The 17418-nt window shown below is 33.0% G+C and overlaps 4 protein-coding genes across 5 annotated transcripts; 1 reads left to right on the forward strand and 3 right to left on the reverse strand.

The window, feature by feature from the left end:
* The first annotated feature begins 1299 nt into the window (after window positions 1-1299).
* LOC115706791 (mitogen-activated protein kinase 19) lies at window positions 1300-6703 on the forward strand. 2 transcript variants are annotated; one of them, XM_030634522.2, is made up of 10 exons: window positions 1300-1960; window positions 2781-3186; window positions 3293-3420; window positions 3539-3598; window positions 4731-4880; window positions 4989-5144; window positions 5231-5442; window positions 5546-5647; window positions 5758-5924; window positions 6098-6703. In XM_030634522.2, the coding sequence occupies exons 1-10, from the start codon at window positions 1934-1936 to the stop codon at window positions 6475-6477; spliced, it is 1788 nt and encodes a 595-aa protein (XP_030490382.1). In that variant the 5' UTR covers window positions 1300-1933; the 3' UTR covers window positions 6478-6703. The 2 variants fall into 2 exon arrangements, with proteins under 2 accessions (XP_030490382.1, XP_060970570.1); XM_061114587.1 differs by having other exon boundaries at window positions 1462-1589.
* Window positions 6704-7105: 402 nt separating this feature from the next.
* Window positions 7106-8719, reverse strand: LOC115706792 (protein SRG1). The gene is made up of 4 exons (XM_030634523.2): window positions 8283-8719; window positions 7938-8185; window positions 7518-7842; window positions 7106-7430 (listed from the first exon to the last, which is right to left on the reverse strand). Exons 1-4 carry the CDS (start codon window positions 8544-8546, stop codon window positions 7188-7190), a joined length of 1080 nt encoding a protein of 359 aa, XP_030490383.1. The 5' UTR covers window positions 8547-8719; the 3' UTR covers window positions 7106-7187.
* A 2533-nt stretch (window positions 8720-11252) lies between these two features.
* Window positions 11253-12456, reverse strand: LOC115703666 (kunitz type trypsin inhibitor 104). The gene has a single exon (XM_030630905.2). The coding sequence runs from the start codon at window positions 12194-12196 to the stop codon at window positions 11564-11566; it is 633 nt and encodes a 210-aa protein (XP_030486765.2). The 5' UTR covers window positions 12197-12456; the 3' UTR covers window positions 11253-11563.
* A 3671-nt stretch (window positions 12457-16127) lies between these two features.
* Window positions 16128-17139, reverse strand: LOC115707339 (kunitz type trypsin inhibitor 104). The gene has a single exon (XM_030635269.2). The coding sequence runs from the start codon at window positions 16946-16948 to the stop codon at window positions 16316-16318; it is 633 nt and encodes a 210-aa protein (XP_030491129.2). The 5' UTR covers window positions 16949-17139; the 3' UTR covers window positions 16128-16315.
* Between the last annotated feature and the right edge of the window lie 279 nt (window positions 17140-17418).

Raw genomic sequence — 17418 nt, forward strand, 5'->3', positions numbered from 1 at the left:
AGTGTTTAAAAGTCTTAATTTTGCCTTCAGACCATAGCGGGCTGCAACATTGACCCTCCATGGCGTGACCCTTGAAGGTTATTTTTGGGCAGCAAGTTTCTTGATGCGATGATTAATAATATTTTGGTCATAACTCTTTTAATATTGCTCGAAATTAGACGATTCAAGATATTTTGAAAAGCTGAAAGAAAGATCTAAACTTTTATTCATAATATTTTTTCTCAAAGTGAACGAATCATAGTTAAAGATTAGCTTGCAGCTTCAGACTTAATTTTCGATCACAAACGAAGCGTGTTGAACATTCAAAACTTAAAATATTTCACCTTATTAAATCTTAGAACTCCAAATTCTATAATAAATTTATCATATTCATCTCATTTTCAATTCATATTGTGAACCTTACTATTTAGACCTGAAACAAGTAGAAAATAAGTATAATTTTACACAAAATAAAATAATCAATTGAAACAACCTTTAAAATACTTCATAAAATGTACCTAAAACTAGACTATCATAATAATTATTGATCTCTTTAATTTTTTACCTTTTAATGGAATTATTCATTTTTCTTAAAAAAAAAGAAACAAATAAAATAATTATGCACCAATATTTAAAATCCAATATTATTAATGCTGTGTAATTTAGTGCTAAAAAATATCAACCTCTATTTCTTCTTGAATAAGTAAAAGTAAGAAGATGTTCATAAAAAAAAAAAGTAAAACTAAGAAGATAAATACATATGTGTTTTTTTGCTAAGGAATATATAAATAAGTGTTAATTCATATATTTGTTAGTTACTATTTTTTAAATCTCATTTGATGTATATTTTGTTTTAGGAAAAAAAACTATTTTGGAGTTTAAATAACTTTAACATTTCTCTTAAAATTACACTTCTCTATTGTATTTTTTTTGGGTTTTTTTTTTAATTTTTTTACACTTTAAAATAGTTTTTTTCTTTTTATTATTTTGCATTTTTACTGAATTCTACATAGAAACTCCTATTGCAATGAGCGGAGCAGCCTAAATCGCAACCAAAAATCGTATATCAACCCATATAAAAATTACTGAAAAAACTATTTTAAAAATCTAAACTATAAATTTAAAAAAAAAATAATAAAAAAAATAATATATAAAATAATTTTTCTAATTTTTTGTGTGGATATTATATAATTATTTTACATTATAAATTGTAAAATATGTGAAGATTGAGCACAGAAAACGAGCTAGGCTTAGGCAACCTATTAGAGAACAAATAATAAAATATATCATATATATTATCAATCATGTGGTTGAGGTGAAGGTTCATTTTCTTGACCGACAGAGTGCAATTTAAAAGGATGTAAAGGAAAAACAGCTTAACAAAAGGGGCAAGAAGTTCAAAATAATTACAAATATGGCCACTGGCACCAAAGACGCTATGAATGAATACTAAAAATGTTTAGATATATATAAAAGGCAACTAGTGGATATATAAAAGTAAAGAAGCAGCGAAGAAAGAAGAAATTGAGCACGAAGACGACGACGAAGCTTTACCCTCCTTTCGTTTCTCCGCTCTCTTTCTCTCTCTAAGTTCCTATCAGATCTCTCTGGTTCTTATTCCTTTCTTTATTTTGCGTTTCAATTTCCTCAGAAAGTGAAAGGAACAAAAGTGTAGCTTTGGATTATTATAATTTGTTGCGTTTCATTACAAATTTGGAATCTAGGGTTTCAATTTTCTTAAGAGAGAAAATTTGCCGTATTTTAGTGTTGGATCTGGTAAATTGAACGGGAAATAGTGTGGTTTTTGGACGAGAGAGGAGGTAAAAGAGAAGTGACTTTGAGCAAGTGTTTCGAAGTAGGTATTGCTGGGGTTGATGTCGCTAGTAGTTCTTTCTAAATTTATTGAATTCGCTGGTTGATTTGATTTTGTGTTTTTAACACCAAGAAGAACAAGATGATGAACCCAGATCGCTCGAAGAAGGTCTCTCTCTTTTTTTCTTCAACTTTTTCGCCTTAACTATCTTCAACTTCGTACTGATCTTGCTTGGATTTTCCTTGGTTCCCCGATTGACTTTGTGACTAAATGAATTTTGGACACTAAAACGTTTAACTTAAGAATCTCTAGGTTTATGGGTTTTCGTTCTTTGGTCGGTAGAAAAGGGCTTCCCTAATTGTTTGCATAAAGAAAAATTTTACTGGAAGATTTGTTTTTCCGTTTTTTTTTAAAACGCAAGACTGTGTTGAGATGAATTTTTATCATTATATATTTTGCATCATTTCCAATTTAGCCATTCTGTTTTTTTGCCAACATTTTTTCCGGTTCTACTGTTTTTGCCGTTATTAGTTTGATGTTTTGAATGTTTAATGAGTCCATCAACATCATTTATGGATCTCTTGTTTAACAGATTAGAGTCTGTTTTGGAATTTTTGTTTGCTTGTTTTTTGAGTGGCGGGTATGGTTCACAGCTTTATTTTTCTATTGGTTTTGTCATTGTGCGGGAATGTAATCAAAGAAAGGAATCTAGGTTGATACATATGTGTGCTTGATACTCCACTATTGCCATCTGTTTATCTGCGCTTGCTTTTTCGTAGCACCCGATTCTGTTATCACATTCTAATTAATTTTCAAATGGATATCTTGATACTTTAGCCATTGGCCGCTTTAGCTACTTTTTATTAAAATATAACTGCAGCCAGAGATGAGCTCTGACAAAAACAGCATTGGTTTTATTAGTGTCATGTAATTTCTTTGTTTAAGAAGTATTTACGTTCATATTTAATATAACTTTTTCAATTTTCAGATGAAAGACATGGAATTTTTCACAGAATACGGGGATGCAAATAGGTATAAGATTCTTGAAGTTATAGGGAAGGGAAGTTATGGAGTAGTTTGTGCAGCCATCGATACACATACTGGGGAAAAGGTTGCAATAAAAAAAATAAATGATGTATTCGAGCATCTCTCAGATGCTATCAGGATCTTACGTGAAATTAAGTTGCTAAGGCTATTACGGCATCCTGATATTGTCGAAATCAAGCGCATTATGCTGCCGCCCTCGAAAAGGGAATTTAAAGATATTTATGTAGTTTTTGAGCTCATGGAGTCCGATCTTCACCAAGTTATCAAAGCTAATGATGATTTGACCCGTGAACATCACCAGTTTTTCCTCTATCAGATGCTGCGTGCATTGAAATATATGCATACAGGTGTGTTTTAACTTTCTCCTGGTCAATTTACACTGATACAAGCTATCAAATCCTTTTTTTGAGGATCCTAGAGGGTGGGTTGCTGATTTTAATTGTTTGGGTGCAGCAAATGTGTATCATCGTGATCTTAAGCCTAAGAACATTTTGGCAAACGCTAATTGCAAACTTAAGGTCTGTGACTTTGGGTTAGCAAGAGTTGCATTTAGTGATACCCCGACCACTATATTTTGGACAGTAAGTACTTGCACTTATTCCTATTAGTATTATGGCATTTATAAGTGCCTTACATCTGAATTTTTACTTGTAAATGGTGTACTTTATCTTTATCGTGGTTATTTTGGTTCATTTGCAGGATTACGTGGCTACAAGATGGTATAGGGCTCCAGAGCTTTGTGGTTCATTTTCTTCGAAGGTATTTTACTATTTATTACCCTTTCTTTATTCACTTTCCTTCATTAATTATAATATAGAAGCATGGTCTGTGGTTGCTTGGATTTTAAATTGGTATGTGTTCTCTCTCGTATCGGATTCAAATTTTTTAAATGGATATCTTGCTTTCATTCTCTTGGTATGCTGAGGAGGCAAATCCTAGTTTTTATCCCTCTTGATTGTTTTGGTGATTTGATATGTAAATACGGACATTTGACAATATTAGTCTTGGTAAACCATAGTACTTGCTAATGAAGAAGCTGTCTGTTTTATACTGCATGGAGTTTTGCATCATTTTTCCTTAATGAGGTCTACAAGTTTGTGTGTTGAAGTAATAATAATAAGGCCATTTTGTCCTTATAGAACTATATGTGTCTTGCATTAGTTGAAGTCTTGAACATTAGGATCAATTTTTTACACTTGCTGCTATATTTGTTTATGTTCAACTGGGCACAAGATCGAAGTTGCAATTTTCTTGTCATTGTTTAGTGATTCTTCTAATTGAGGGCAAGGTAGTGTATTCAAGTTACAATATCTTTAATTATGGCGGAGTTGCTCCTCTTTTAGAATTATTTAGTTGTTTGTTCAATTTAAGCTAACTTTAATGGCTGGAGAGTGGATTAAGTGATGTTTCTAGTGGTATGTTTAAGTTAGACATATTGCTTTCTGGAAAAGTAATTGATTCATGATTCAGTAGATATTTGGTTTTGAGTTTTTTTAGGCTTATTATTAACGTGACATAAGGAGACATTTGCAATTTTGGGCAATTGTCAACTTTTACCCACTGCAGTCTTATTTGTTATGTTAGAAGGTGTGCATATGACGAAATAGTGAAGGGAAAAAGTTAACAGGCCTATGTTTTGGTGTAGTATAGTTCATTAATGCATATATTTCTGTGTGGAATATGTTCTGAGTGCTTTATTATAGTAAGCAGTAATGCCTAGATTACAATAATTCTTGTTCAGGGAGGACAATTGAACTCTCTTGGAAGTTGAAATATCTTTCATTCAGGTAACGGTGTTGAGGTTATGTTTGTTTCTCTGGAGTGGTTTTATCAACGTGTGAATTTCCTATTGTATTTTAGTTGTCTAACTTTTGCTTGTTTTTGGTTGCAGTATACTCCAGCAATAGACATGTGGAGTATTGGTTGCATCTTTGCTGAAGTGTTGACAGGGAAGCCACTGTTTCCTGGTAAAAGTGTTGTTCATCAATTAGACTTGATCACCGATCTTCTGGGGACGCCTTCACCAGAGACAATTGCAGGAGTATGTTTTAACTTTCTTGCTGTGGCGCATAGATAAATATTTATTCCTCTACTATTTCTGGCTTGAGATGTTTCATTACTAAGCTGTAGATATGCAAAATCTATGCAGGTTCGAAATGAGAAGGCTAGAAGATACCTGACAGAATTACGGAAAAAGCCTCCTGTATCATTTGCACAGAAGTTTCCAAATGCAGATCCTCTAGCCCTCAGACTGTTGCAAAGACTTTTAGCTTTTGATCCAAAGGACCGTCCAACTGCTGAAGAGGTTTGTACTGTAATTGGTTTTGGAAAGTACGTATTTTTTTTTTCAAGGCGCATGCAATTAGACTGAAGTCTTGATGTTTTTATTAGGCATTGGCTGATTCTTACTTCAAGGGCCTGGCAAAGGTTGAGAGGGAACCTTCATGTCAACCTATCTCAAAGCTCGAGTTTGAGTTTGAGAGGAGAAGAGTGACTAAGGATGATATTCGAGAATTAATATACCGAGAGATTTTGGAATACCATCCCCAACTTCTAAAAGACTACATGAATGGAGCTGAAGGAACAAATTTTCTTTACCCTAGGTAGAGAGTGGTTCTTGTTTTACATATTGATGTCATCTCTTAATTTAATGCTCTATCTTGTTGGTATCCAATGATGACGTGTGTTATTGTATTCCTGATGCAGTGCTATAGGTCAATTTAAAAAGCAGTTCGCGTATCTTGAGGAGAATTTGGGTAAAAGTGGACCAGTTATTCCTCCAGAGAGAAAGCATGTTTCACTTCCACGGTACTAATCTTCAAGCGTGATTATTGGCCAGTACAAATCATTTGTGTAGTAAATCTATCTTTGAAGGGCGATTCATTTTGTCACATTATTCTAATATTTTTCATTTACAGGTCTACAGTCCACTCGAGTATGACTGTTTCTTCTAACGAACACCCTAATATGGTTTCATATGAGAATCGGCAAATGACTGGACATACTTCTAACGATGGTATGGCAACAGATGTGAATTCTGGAAATCCATCGAAGGCATTACGGCCTCCGCCACGGGTGCCAGCAGGTACTGACTTTATTATTGAGTTATCCGTGTTTAGTAGCTTATAAGTACCCATTGTTTTGATCTGGGGGTGTAGAATTATCATTTGAATTCATACTCTATTTGATTGGTTTTGACCTTCTGTTTTTTGTTTTCCCCCAATATTCTCCCGTCCTTACACGTTTCTGTTGCAACAGGTAAACCAGGGAGAGTTGTTGGACCAGTTCTACCATTTGAGAATGGAAGAAACGTGAGAGAAGCATATGATCCGAGGGTCAGAAATGGGATCTTTCCTCCTCAGGCCGTCTCTCCCCACTGCTTTTTCCGAACTCACACTGCCAATCAAGACAAGTCAGATTCTTCACAATTGAAAATGCAACAAGCTCAGTCACCGCAGATAAACATGGCCAGCAAGCAATCTTCGGTGATGGTTGTTGACATGAACACCAATCCGTACTACCAAGCGCAATCAAAGGTTGACCAGATGGCTGCCATGGACAGTAAACTGTTGCATGCACAATCGCAGTTTGGCGCTGTTGGTGCAGCAGCTGTGGCTGTTGCTGCTCACAGGATCTGATGAGCGTGCAAGGTCAGTTGAGTATGAGTGGAAATACGGATATTGGTGTTAGGTTTGCTGAAGGGCGGGGGTTGCCCATTAGATTAGTATGTTGTAGTCTGGTAATTGGGTTGTCATGTAGAGAGGTTTCGTCCCACATTCTTCTCCTAGTTCTGATTAATTGTACCCCTTTGTAATTATGTAACAGATAATTGATTTTTTAAATAATAAATAATAGTTTCTCTTATTTTCCTAGATTTTATTCGATTAGACATACAAATTCTTGATTCTTCATAGGTGGTTTGGGGGTTTTATACAAATCTACTTCCCTTTTATTTCTATGTGCTGAGGCCGTTGGTTAGATAGATGGGTGAATTCATGGTAGGATAACTTACTGTACTATTCTTTCTTGTGGTTTGTTTGAAAACTCTCAACTAAATATTTTTGGAAATATTCCTTTGTATTTTCAACATATTGGCTTAAATCTTAAAATGTGAATTATAAAATGGACAACTTTTTTTTTTTATAAAGGTTTACAGTATTTAAAAGTAAAATTGTATCGTCTTCCAACCAAGAAGCTAAGAACAAATAGACATTACTTAACAGTAACTAGTAATGTATCTTTTTGTAGCTTGGCATAGAATTTCCCTGTGAAGCAAAGATTTATTATTTTATTTAAGTAATATCTTAGTAAACCTCAGTCCAGTCCTTCGTTTACATTACAGTAAAGTTTACAATTTCATAACTTCAATGTAAGATTTACCATCAAGCTCACGAGAGAATAGACCCTTGATATAGTCTTTAATTCCCACTGTTCTGTATAGAGCAGGATTTTGTTGATTGATCAAGCTGTGGGCAGGGCCTATTTCAGATTCTACACTTGTATTGAGAAATGTGGCAATAGAGAGCCTTTCCTGCACAGAGTTTACTATTGCTCTATGCTCAATGCTACGATACATTCCATTTGTTATAATCTACAACCATCATATGCAATAGATAAATTAATGAAACAATATTACTTATATATTATGAATAATAATTAGTGGGTTATGAGTTATTACCTCTAGTATGTCTCCTATATTGACAATAAAAGCATTTGGAAGAGGCTTGACAGGGACCCACATGCCATCTTTTTTGACTTGGAGTCCTTCTACTTGACTAACTTGAAGGAGAATGGTAAGGCCTACGGCATCAGAGTGAGGAGTGAGACCTATAACTTGCTCTGGTTCAGGGCATGGAGGGTAATAGTTCATTCTCATCGATTGCATTCCATCTTCAAACAACTTGGAAATTTCCTTGCTTTCTATTCCTAGAGCCTTTTCCATTTTGGAGATTATATCTTTGGCTAGTTTTGCCAATTCTAATGAATAAAGTTCCAAGCTGTCCCTGCAATATTCATTGACTATTGTTAAGGAATTAAACAAAAAAAAAAAAAGAAGGATGAAGAGAAGAATTTTTTATGTTTTTTTTAATAAAAAAACCTGAAAGTAAGAGGGAGGTTTGGAAACAAGTGAGGTTTCCTTAAAGCAAGTGGTAATGTAGTGAGAAAGAAAATATCATTCCAGTCAAGCTTTTGTTCCTCAGAAACTACAAAAGCTTGTCCAAACCCTTCTACTTCTCCTGGAATCTGCCATAACTTTTTCTTCTCCTCTATTGGCATCTTGAACAACTCTTCCACCTCTTTCTTCATTTTCTCTACCAAAGAACTACTTATTCCATGGTTTACTAACTGCAAATTAATTATTACATGAAAATAACTATATTCAATTTCAATATAAATATTATTGTAAAATATATAGGAGAGAATATATAATTACTATATATACCTGGAAGAAGCCCCAGTTCTTGCAAGCTAAGTGGAGCTTAGCAAGTTCAGAATCATATAATTCTGACCCAGAAATAAGCAATAAATTTTGGAAATTGATAACTGGGATTTCATCAAAAGAAGTAGAATTGAGAATATTGGTTTGATTTTGACTTTGATGATGATGATGATCAAGGCGGATGTATCTTGGTGGGATGGTCACCATATTGGGATCCTTTGCCAATTCTTGCACACTTGGCACAATCAGAGAGTTTCCAAAGTCCATTATATGATATCCCCCTTAATTTAAGCTTTGGCCTAAAGCTAGTTCTACATTATATTTGAAGAGGCTGATTAGCCTGCAATAACCGATATATGTATATATACATGGTACAATTTTGAGTATACTTCTACTCATCACCTAACTATAAATAAAGACAAATTAAAAATTAAATGATTGTATTTTTTGTAATTACTTCAATAATTTATGAGGTATTGCGTTGCTTTTATGTGTCATTGTCATCAAGGAAATATTTCTTATGATATTTATGTCCCTACAAAAATTAAAATATATATATTTATATTTCTTTCTCAACATTTCGTATAAAGATTAATATAATTTTTATTTTGTCCCCCAATAATTTTTTACTTTTGGTTCAAGAGTTTTGTTGATTTGCTCTTGCAACCCTATTCCTTTTTGTTTCCATACTGAAGTAGTTGTCTTCTAATTGAAATTGCTGTTATTAGGTGAGGTATTTCAAAACTGATGTAATGTATTTTGATTAATTAATAATTTTTTATATTATTTATTAAATTAAAATATATGATACTTGTATTAATGCCAATGATGCTGCGTTATGAGATACCCTTAACATTTTTTGTATAATTCTTCCTGGCCATCATCGAGATATATAGTAACGAGTTGATAAAAAGAAAAGTAAAAAAAAAAACAAAGAAAGAAAGAGCTATACGTAACGCTTTTGATGACTCAAATGAATAAATATATAATTTTCGAATATAATTATAAATGGGTTGCCACAGTTGCTAATATAGTTTTCTAGCATGTGAAACTTGGTTAATATAAATTACAAGTTCTTTTTCTTTATTTTTGTTTTTCAAAATTTTCAAATCCTCTATATATTTAATTAAATTACTCACTTATTTTTATTCAAAAATTAATTTGTTAAATAAAGTTATAACCTAAAATTCGAAAATTACTTTAGCACTTCAAATTTCTTGCGATTTCTTGGTAGATGAGGATGAACTCAAGCTTCTTAATGGTTTCAAGTTGCAAGTTAGTGGTTCTAATCATTGTGCTTTGAAGTTTTTTGTATTATTTGGGTCTAAATTAGTTTGATCAACAAGAAGAAATTAGGGACTATTGTGAAATTTTTGGTTTGTGGTGATTTTTATAGTGACTAATTTGGATTGACATTAGTGATTGAGATTGAATTGAGAATTTTTGGAAAGTCCAATTTATAAGTGCTGCCCAATTTTTCATTTAAATGGTTTCGAAGAATTTGTATTTTTTGTGTGAATTGACTAGTTATTCATGGCTTCTAGACTTGAACGAACCACTACTCAAGCCCAAAAAACAGAACGAGGCTCATCTTCTCGCAATCCAAACCCCCAAAGGAACTAACCATCGAACCAACCCCCTCCAAAATTCATCAATGACGAGGCAGCCGAAGGATACAAAAAAATCAAAAGCAAGGGGTAATAAGAGAGTGGGGATTTGACTTTCAAGATGAGCCATTCGAGAAGGATCGTGGTTATGAAGTAATTCCATAAGAGATTGTGTGAAGAAATTGGCAAAGAGTGTGTGCTTCTCAAATTGTGGGAGAAGCCAATTATACTTTCATTTTTGAATTCTTTGCTAATTATCCTTTCCAGAACAAAATAAACGAAGTTTATGTAAGGGGAGTTTCAGTACCAAGGAGCATTAAAATTATTAATCGCCTATTGAACCTTCCAACATTTGCTAACCACTTAGATGAAAGGTTGGTTATTCACGTTGGTTGGCTGAGGTTTTAGGCTAGGAGGGCACCCAATTTTGCAATGAAGTTTTTGCATCATTGGCAACTTAACATAGAGGCTAGAGCATGAGTCTATTTTGTTAATGCACGATTATTGCCAACATGGCAACATCCCATGCATCTTGAGGGGATTATGATCGGTGCATGGTAGTGTTTGCTATGTTGTCTTAGTTCAGTTGTGACATTGCTAGGCTGTCTCATAAGAATTTTGAGTTTGTCTCTCAAATGCGCACCACTGCTGGCACGACTCATGGTGTTGTGATTACAGCCTTATGTAGCCAACATGGCATTTGAGCCTTAGATGGGGATATCATTAAGCTACCCATGAAGATGATTATTTTTTAGAAGCATCCTTCACTCCTTCAGAAGAGATACGAAAATGCCACAAAGGCAATAAACCAACCCAATGGTGATGGTAATGAAGCAGAGGATGACAATGAAGCTGGTTCTAGTGAAATTCTTCCTCTTCCATTATAAATCGAGCCTCTACTGGATTCAAGGACTCAAGGCACTTATGATTGGTTAAATTATATCATTCGTCAAAATCAATACATAATCCAATCGAATCAGGCTCATGCTCAGGCTGATTTTTACAATACCTACCTTAAGCAACAAAATACATTCGCTCATCGGCAAGTGAGTAAATTAAATTCAACTTTTGTCATGTGGACTATGAATCCCAATGTCCCCTAATTATTTTTCGGCTCCCCCGCCATGGCACCCGTACCAACCACCACCTCCACTACTACTATACTGATGTGGCGCTCAAGTAAATTCTCTTTCCTATTCATTAATGTGATTTTGGGGACAATGTGTCATTTAACTTTGGGGGTAAACTCAATTTTTTTAGTTTTAGTTTTAATTTGTTTGTTTGTTTTGCTTGTTTATTTTTGTGTGTGTTATGAGTCAAATATGAGCTAATATGGAACTGATTTTATTTTGTCCAAAAATATGTGTGCTTAGAAAGATTGTATTTTTATTAACTTTAATTTTGTGCTTGAAAGAATATATAATTGGTAAATTTCTAACAATTTATTACATGTTCCTTAAAGTATGCAAAACCAACTTCATTTGAGGGCCGCGACCCTACAAGCCAGTATAGGCTATAGCGGCCTGTGTCCCTTTTCACGCACATTATTATTTTTATTTTTATTAATTATTGACTTATTAATTGCTCCCAAAAAAGTCAATATTAATATTAATTACATAATCATATACGAACTGATAAAATTAAAAGAACTATATGTTAGTTGACGTTGATGAGTACTCAGGTGAGGATTGATGATGATGATGATAGAGCCCTCTCAAAAACAAGAGGAAGAACAAAACCATCTAATGCTAAAAACCTCTTACCATTCTTGACCACAGCCCCAACAAAGCCACAATCGAACCTACAAACATTACAGAACTCTGCTGGACACCATCCGATATTGTAGATCCCATCATCGAACCCACTCTGTTTCACAATCCGAAAGTAATTGCTTGCCTTTCCCGAGCTTCCTGTCCCAATCAGTCTCCTCCCGCTAACGGAATCTCTCATCCCTTCCATCTGCCACGTGGTCGACTTAATACAGATTGTGATTGAAGAGAATGTGATCTTCAGATCCCTAGATTCCCTAATCACCTCCTCTCCTTTCCCCAACGGCTCAAACGTCACCGGAAATCCTTTCCCCCTCGAATCGATTTCCTGCCCGGCGTACAGCTGGCACCACTGGGTTCCGTTGACCAGCGTAAATCTGCCGCCGTTGTCGGTAATGGCCGGCTTGATGTAGTACTTGACGCCGCGCCGAAGAGGCTTTCCGGTGGTGTCCAGAACTGGATTGCTCCCCGATTGGGCTGAGGCTGCTGCTATGGCAATTACAAGCCACGTCATCAAGTTAATAAGAATCGTCAACTTCATATTTTTGGTTACTATATGGTTTAATTTGTAGTATTGAATATAGATATAGCTAGGAGAGTATTTATATATATAGTTTAAAGTCGACTAATTAACTAAGACAAATTTAAGCTTGTATTGTAGTAAAAGGATAGGATAATGTATATATGTACCGTTTATTATAGTAATACCGTATATGCATTTATTACATTAGGCGGTGCCATGAAATTGAGTGTCGTCCTAATTTATTATGATTTTATATAAGTCGCATATATACGCACCTAAGATCCAAATATGACAGTGTGGAAAGATTTATCAAATTTATGCATTTATTGTATGGTTGGGCATTTAGTCCAACTTTGTTTTATTTATTACTAGGGAATAGATCCGCGCTTCGCGCGGTTTTAATAATTTTTTTAAAATTTTACATGAAAGAAATTAATTTTTAGTTACGAATAAAATCTCAATTCAGTCTAATACTATTTTATATTTTTTTTTATGAATAATATAAAGGGGAATTACCCCATATACTGTTTTTTTTTAATTTTTTTTCTTTCAAATTTACGGTTTGGGTTTCTAAAGTGGTTGCAGCGCTAGTTGCAATAGGGGTTTCTTTGTAGAATTCTGTAAAAAATGTAAAAAAAACTGTTTTGAAGTGTAAAAATAAAAAAATCCCTAATATAAAATTATATAATATATTTATGTAAAATTTCTTTTATTTGTAATTAGCACAAATATTAATCATATACAATAAAAATAAAAGCACATTTCGAATAAAGTTATTTATAATAATTAAAAGGTATTAAAAATATAATTTTTTTAAATGAATCAAATATTATAATGGTATAAATTTTTCTGTAATTAAAAAAATGATACTCATTTATAGTAAAATTTAATTTGTTGTTCATATATTTAAATTAAATATTTTTATAGTTTTTTTATTTATATAAAAATATTAATTTAAGTATTAATAATTTAAATATTGTAAATTTTTAACGTTTTGATTAAATGAGAGGTAGATATTTTAAAATATTATTTATTTTGTTGCAGCGCTTTATTAAATTAATGAATCATGATTTGTTATCTTTTTTATTACTATTATTATTTATAATATTAATTGTTTGTATCAATTTTTTAAGTTAGAATAATATTATTATTTTAATTGATGAATATTTTTGTCTCTTCTCTTTCCTAGTGCCATATTTTTTAAACTCAATTAAGATGTATATATACATAAACTAATTAAGATGTATATTCAAAGTAATTATGAAATAAAAAAAATTACAAAACTATTATAAGTAAATGGATAAAAAATAATCAAATCTATAGAAAAAAAATATTAATTTTTGGATATTTATGTAAAGTTGATCAATTGAATATGTATTTATACATAAATATATAAAATTAATTGAGTAAGGTATTCAATTGCCCCTACAAAGAGAAATATTAATTTTAGACAAATCGGTGTGAATGAAAAAATATTTTACTTGTAGTATTTTCTTAATGAAATAAAATATATATTGTGTTTACTTGTAGTTAATAAGTATAATACTCACATAGTTTGTAAACTGTGAGACTCTTACAAAATATATGTATATATACATTACTTAGAAGACATATTATAAAATAAATAAAATATTAATAGATAAATAGTAAAAAAATGTTCATACATCTCATTTGATTTATATTTTTCTTTATATATTGAGAAAAAAAATAATGTTTAATTTCATTTTAAATAATTTAGTTCGAATATTTTTTGAGCTATTAAAAATATAGAATTATATATATAATCTTGAAATAAAATTAACTCATAATAAATTGTATATTATTGTTATATATTACATCAAATATAAAAAAGTTATAAAATAAATATTTATTAGATAATTACTTTTAAAAATATAAATTATGAAATGTATATTAAATGAAAGATAAAAAACTATAAGACATTAAGAATAAGATAATAAAAACTCATAGGGTAAGAAATTAATCAACCACCCATAAACAAAAATACTTTTGGATGAATTAATATGACATAAAAAGAATAATATTTATAACCTACATGGATGATGCCTACATCATTTATAAACAATGTGGGACATTTAGTTCCATGTATTTTTGTAGTTGTTTTCTAAATAAAATAGAAAAAATTCACAAAATTTTAAAAATAGAATAAAAAAAATCTAAGATGCCACATAAACTTATTTTGTGCTTTCCTTTATATTATATATAGATATTTGAAAAGTCATCATCTTCCAATCTAACTGTATTTAAAATCTAATCTAATTTAATTACTAATTAAATTAAATTAATTTTTTAATTAGATATTTAATTACAAATTTAAGTTTTATTATTAACTTAAAAATATACAAAAAAATATGTAAAAATTATCACACTATTTATTTAAGTTTAATATTTCGTAAAAATATTATTAATATAAGTGTAATGTAACTAAAAATTTAAAATAACCAAAATAACAATAATACCAATTAATTTTTCATCTCGATATTACTCTCATGGGTCGTTTTTAACCTAGCTTTATTTGGAAAAGCATCTTCGAAACACAAGAGCTGATCAAGAAAGGTGCTTGACAGGTTGTTGGTCCTGGTACAAGTATTAGTGTTCAGTTTGATCCTTGGTTAGAAGATGCTTCACATCCGTGGGTCACTACTATCACTAATGGTGTGGAGCAGTGGAAGGTTAACAATCTCATGGTGCTAGGAGAAAGAAGTTGGGATTTGGAAGTGATTTCCGATATTTTCAATGATCGGGATAAGAGGTTAATTTTGAAGACCAACATTGATTAGGAGTCTACGATTGATACTTGGTATTGGTCTTTGGATCTGCATGGTGCTTACACTGTAAGGGAGGCCTATCGCTTGCTACATCAGGCTGATGTCACTAACACTAGTGACTTTGAGATGAAAATTTAGAAGATCGCTTGGAAGCTTCAAGTCCCTCCGAAAGTTCACCAACTTATGTGGCGTGCTTTGACAGGTTGTTTGGCTACTAAAGTTCAACTTAATACCAAGCACATCCCTCTTGATCAAATATGTCTCATGTGTCACCAAGCGACTGAGACGATCATTCATCTATTGGTTCTATGTCCTTTTGCAAGATCATGTTGGCAAAGGTCAAGCTTAAATATGGTCTCGGTGTCTTTGGCATCATTTTGGGATTGGTTTAGTCAGATGATACTTCAGCACTCTACTATGGCACAAGAGGAATTATTAATGGTGATTTGGGCAATTTGGCATGCCCGAAATGAGCTAGTTTGGCGGGAGAAATCACTGTCAGCGGCGGAGGTTATTCTATTGGCAAGAGTAATCCTTAATCAATGGAGACATGCTCAACAAAGGAGATTGGGGTCTTTATTTGTTCCTACGGGTTCGAACATAGACTTAGAACATTGGGTGAAACCGGTTTGGGGAAAGATTAAGGTAAATGTTGATGGCGCAATCTTTGCAAATGACGGAAAGTTTGGAGCGGGTGCCGTGGCTCGAGACCATGATGGTCGGTTTATTGAAGCCTTCACGGTCCTCTTGGAGGGGTTCGTGGACCCGGCCATAGCTGAAGTTGTGGGAGTTAAGGAGGCTCTGAGTTGGATAAAGAGACACCAATGGGGTCGGGTTGAAGTTGAGACGGATTCTTTGGTTGTTGTTCAAGCAATCCGAGGTTCGGTTATCATTTTATTTCCTTTTGGTCAACATGTGTCTGCTTGTCGTACATTGTTGCATGCCTTACCTTTAGTCACGATTAATTTTGTTAAATGTTCTGTAAACAAAGCTGCACACCGTCTTGCTCGTAGCTCTTGTTTGTATTCAGATCGTATTTTCAGTGAGAGTAATGCTCCTGCTGATCTTTTATCTATTGTAATGGTTGAAAGTTCATTCTAATAAAGTTTACCATTTTCCTTCAAAAAAAAAATAAATAATAAATATCAAATTTTTCACAACTATTGTGTATTGAATCAAAATTATGAAATTTGATGCAAATAATATAATAAAATGAGCACAATTTCTACATGATCTACTGAGATGGTCTTATTCTTATTCTTATTATATAATCATTTCTCCTGATCACGACGTTAATTAATATTACACCAATTATTAACTTTATTTAAAATCATATATCTATACAAATTAACTATATGTTAGTTAATGACTGCAATGGAGCCCTCTCAAAAACCAGAGGAAGAACAGAACCATCTAAAGCCAGAAACCTCGTTCCATTCTTGACCACAGCCCCAACAAAACCACAATCGATCCTACACCGAGAACAGAACTCATTAGGGCACCAATTGATGATGTAGTTCCCATTTTGTTTCTCAATTCGAAAGTAGTTAGTTCCTGTTCCCGAGCTTCCAGTCCCAATAAGTCTCCTTCCCACCTCCACATCTCTCTCTACTTCCAACTCCCACCTGGTCGACACAATACAGATGGTGTTTGCAGAGAAGGTGATCTTCAAATCCCTCATCTCCCTAATCACTTCCTCGCCTTCCGCGAACGGTTCAAAGGTTACCGGTAACCCTTCGCTGCTCGAATCGTTTTCCTGGCCGACGTACAGCTTGCACCACTCGCTCCCTTCGACCAGCGTAAACCTGCCGCCGTTGTCCGTGATGGCCGGCTTGATGTAGTAATCAACCCCGCGCCGAAGAGGATTTCCGGTGGTGTCCAGAACTGGATTGTTCGTGGGTTCGTGAGCTGTGGCTACTATGGCCATAATTACAAGCCACGCCAAGCTAATGAGAGTGCTTCCTGCTATGATCGTTGACTTCATTTTGAATATGAACCTAATGTTTTTGAGTATAGAGAAATTGATAGTGGATTAATTTATGGTTTGTTTCTACGATTATATCTGTATTTATATATAATAATTGGACACGTATACGTAGATCATATTCATCGATGTAGACATGCAATTAATAAAGAAAATTAAGTCTGTCAATTCTCATCCATTTATTTGAAACGTATTGAACTAATTACTTTACGCAATGGATTTCTTATAAAGAAAATAAATAAGTTGTCTACTTATAAATTACACACATGCATATATAATTATGTGGTAATTAAGTTTGGACCAATCTTAAATAACGATAAAATTAATTGTTACATGTGTTGTAAGTTTGTGTATAAATTATGGTGCAGGATCATTACTCGATCATTACTCAGATATAATAGGCGGCGCCATGAAATTGTGTGGATATATGTACATGACGTTTAGTAAACGTTGGTGTGGCATTGATTGTT

Source organism: Cannabis sativa, chromosome 1 (assembly GCF_029168945.1).
Source record: "Cannabis sativa cultivar Pink pepper isolate KNU-18-1 chromosome 1, ASM2916894v1, whole genome shotgun sequence".
Lineage (NCBI taxonomy): Eukaryota > Viridiplantae > Streptophyta > Magnoliopsida > Rosales > Cannabaceae > Cannabis > Cannabis sativa.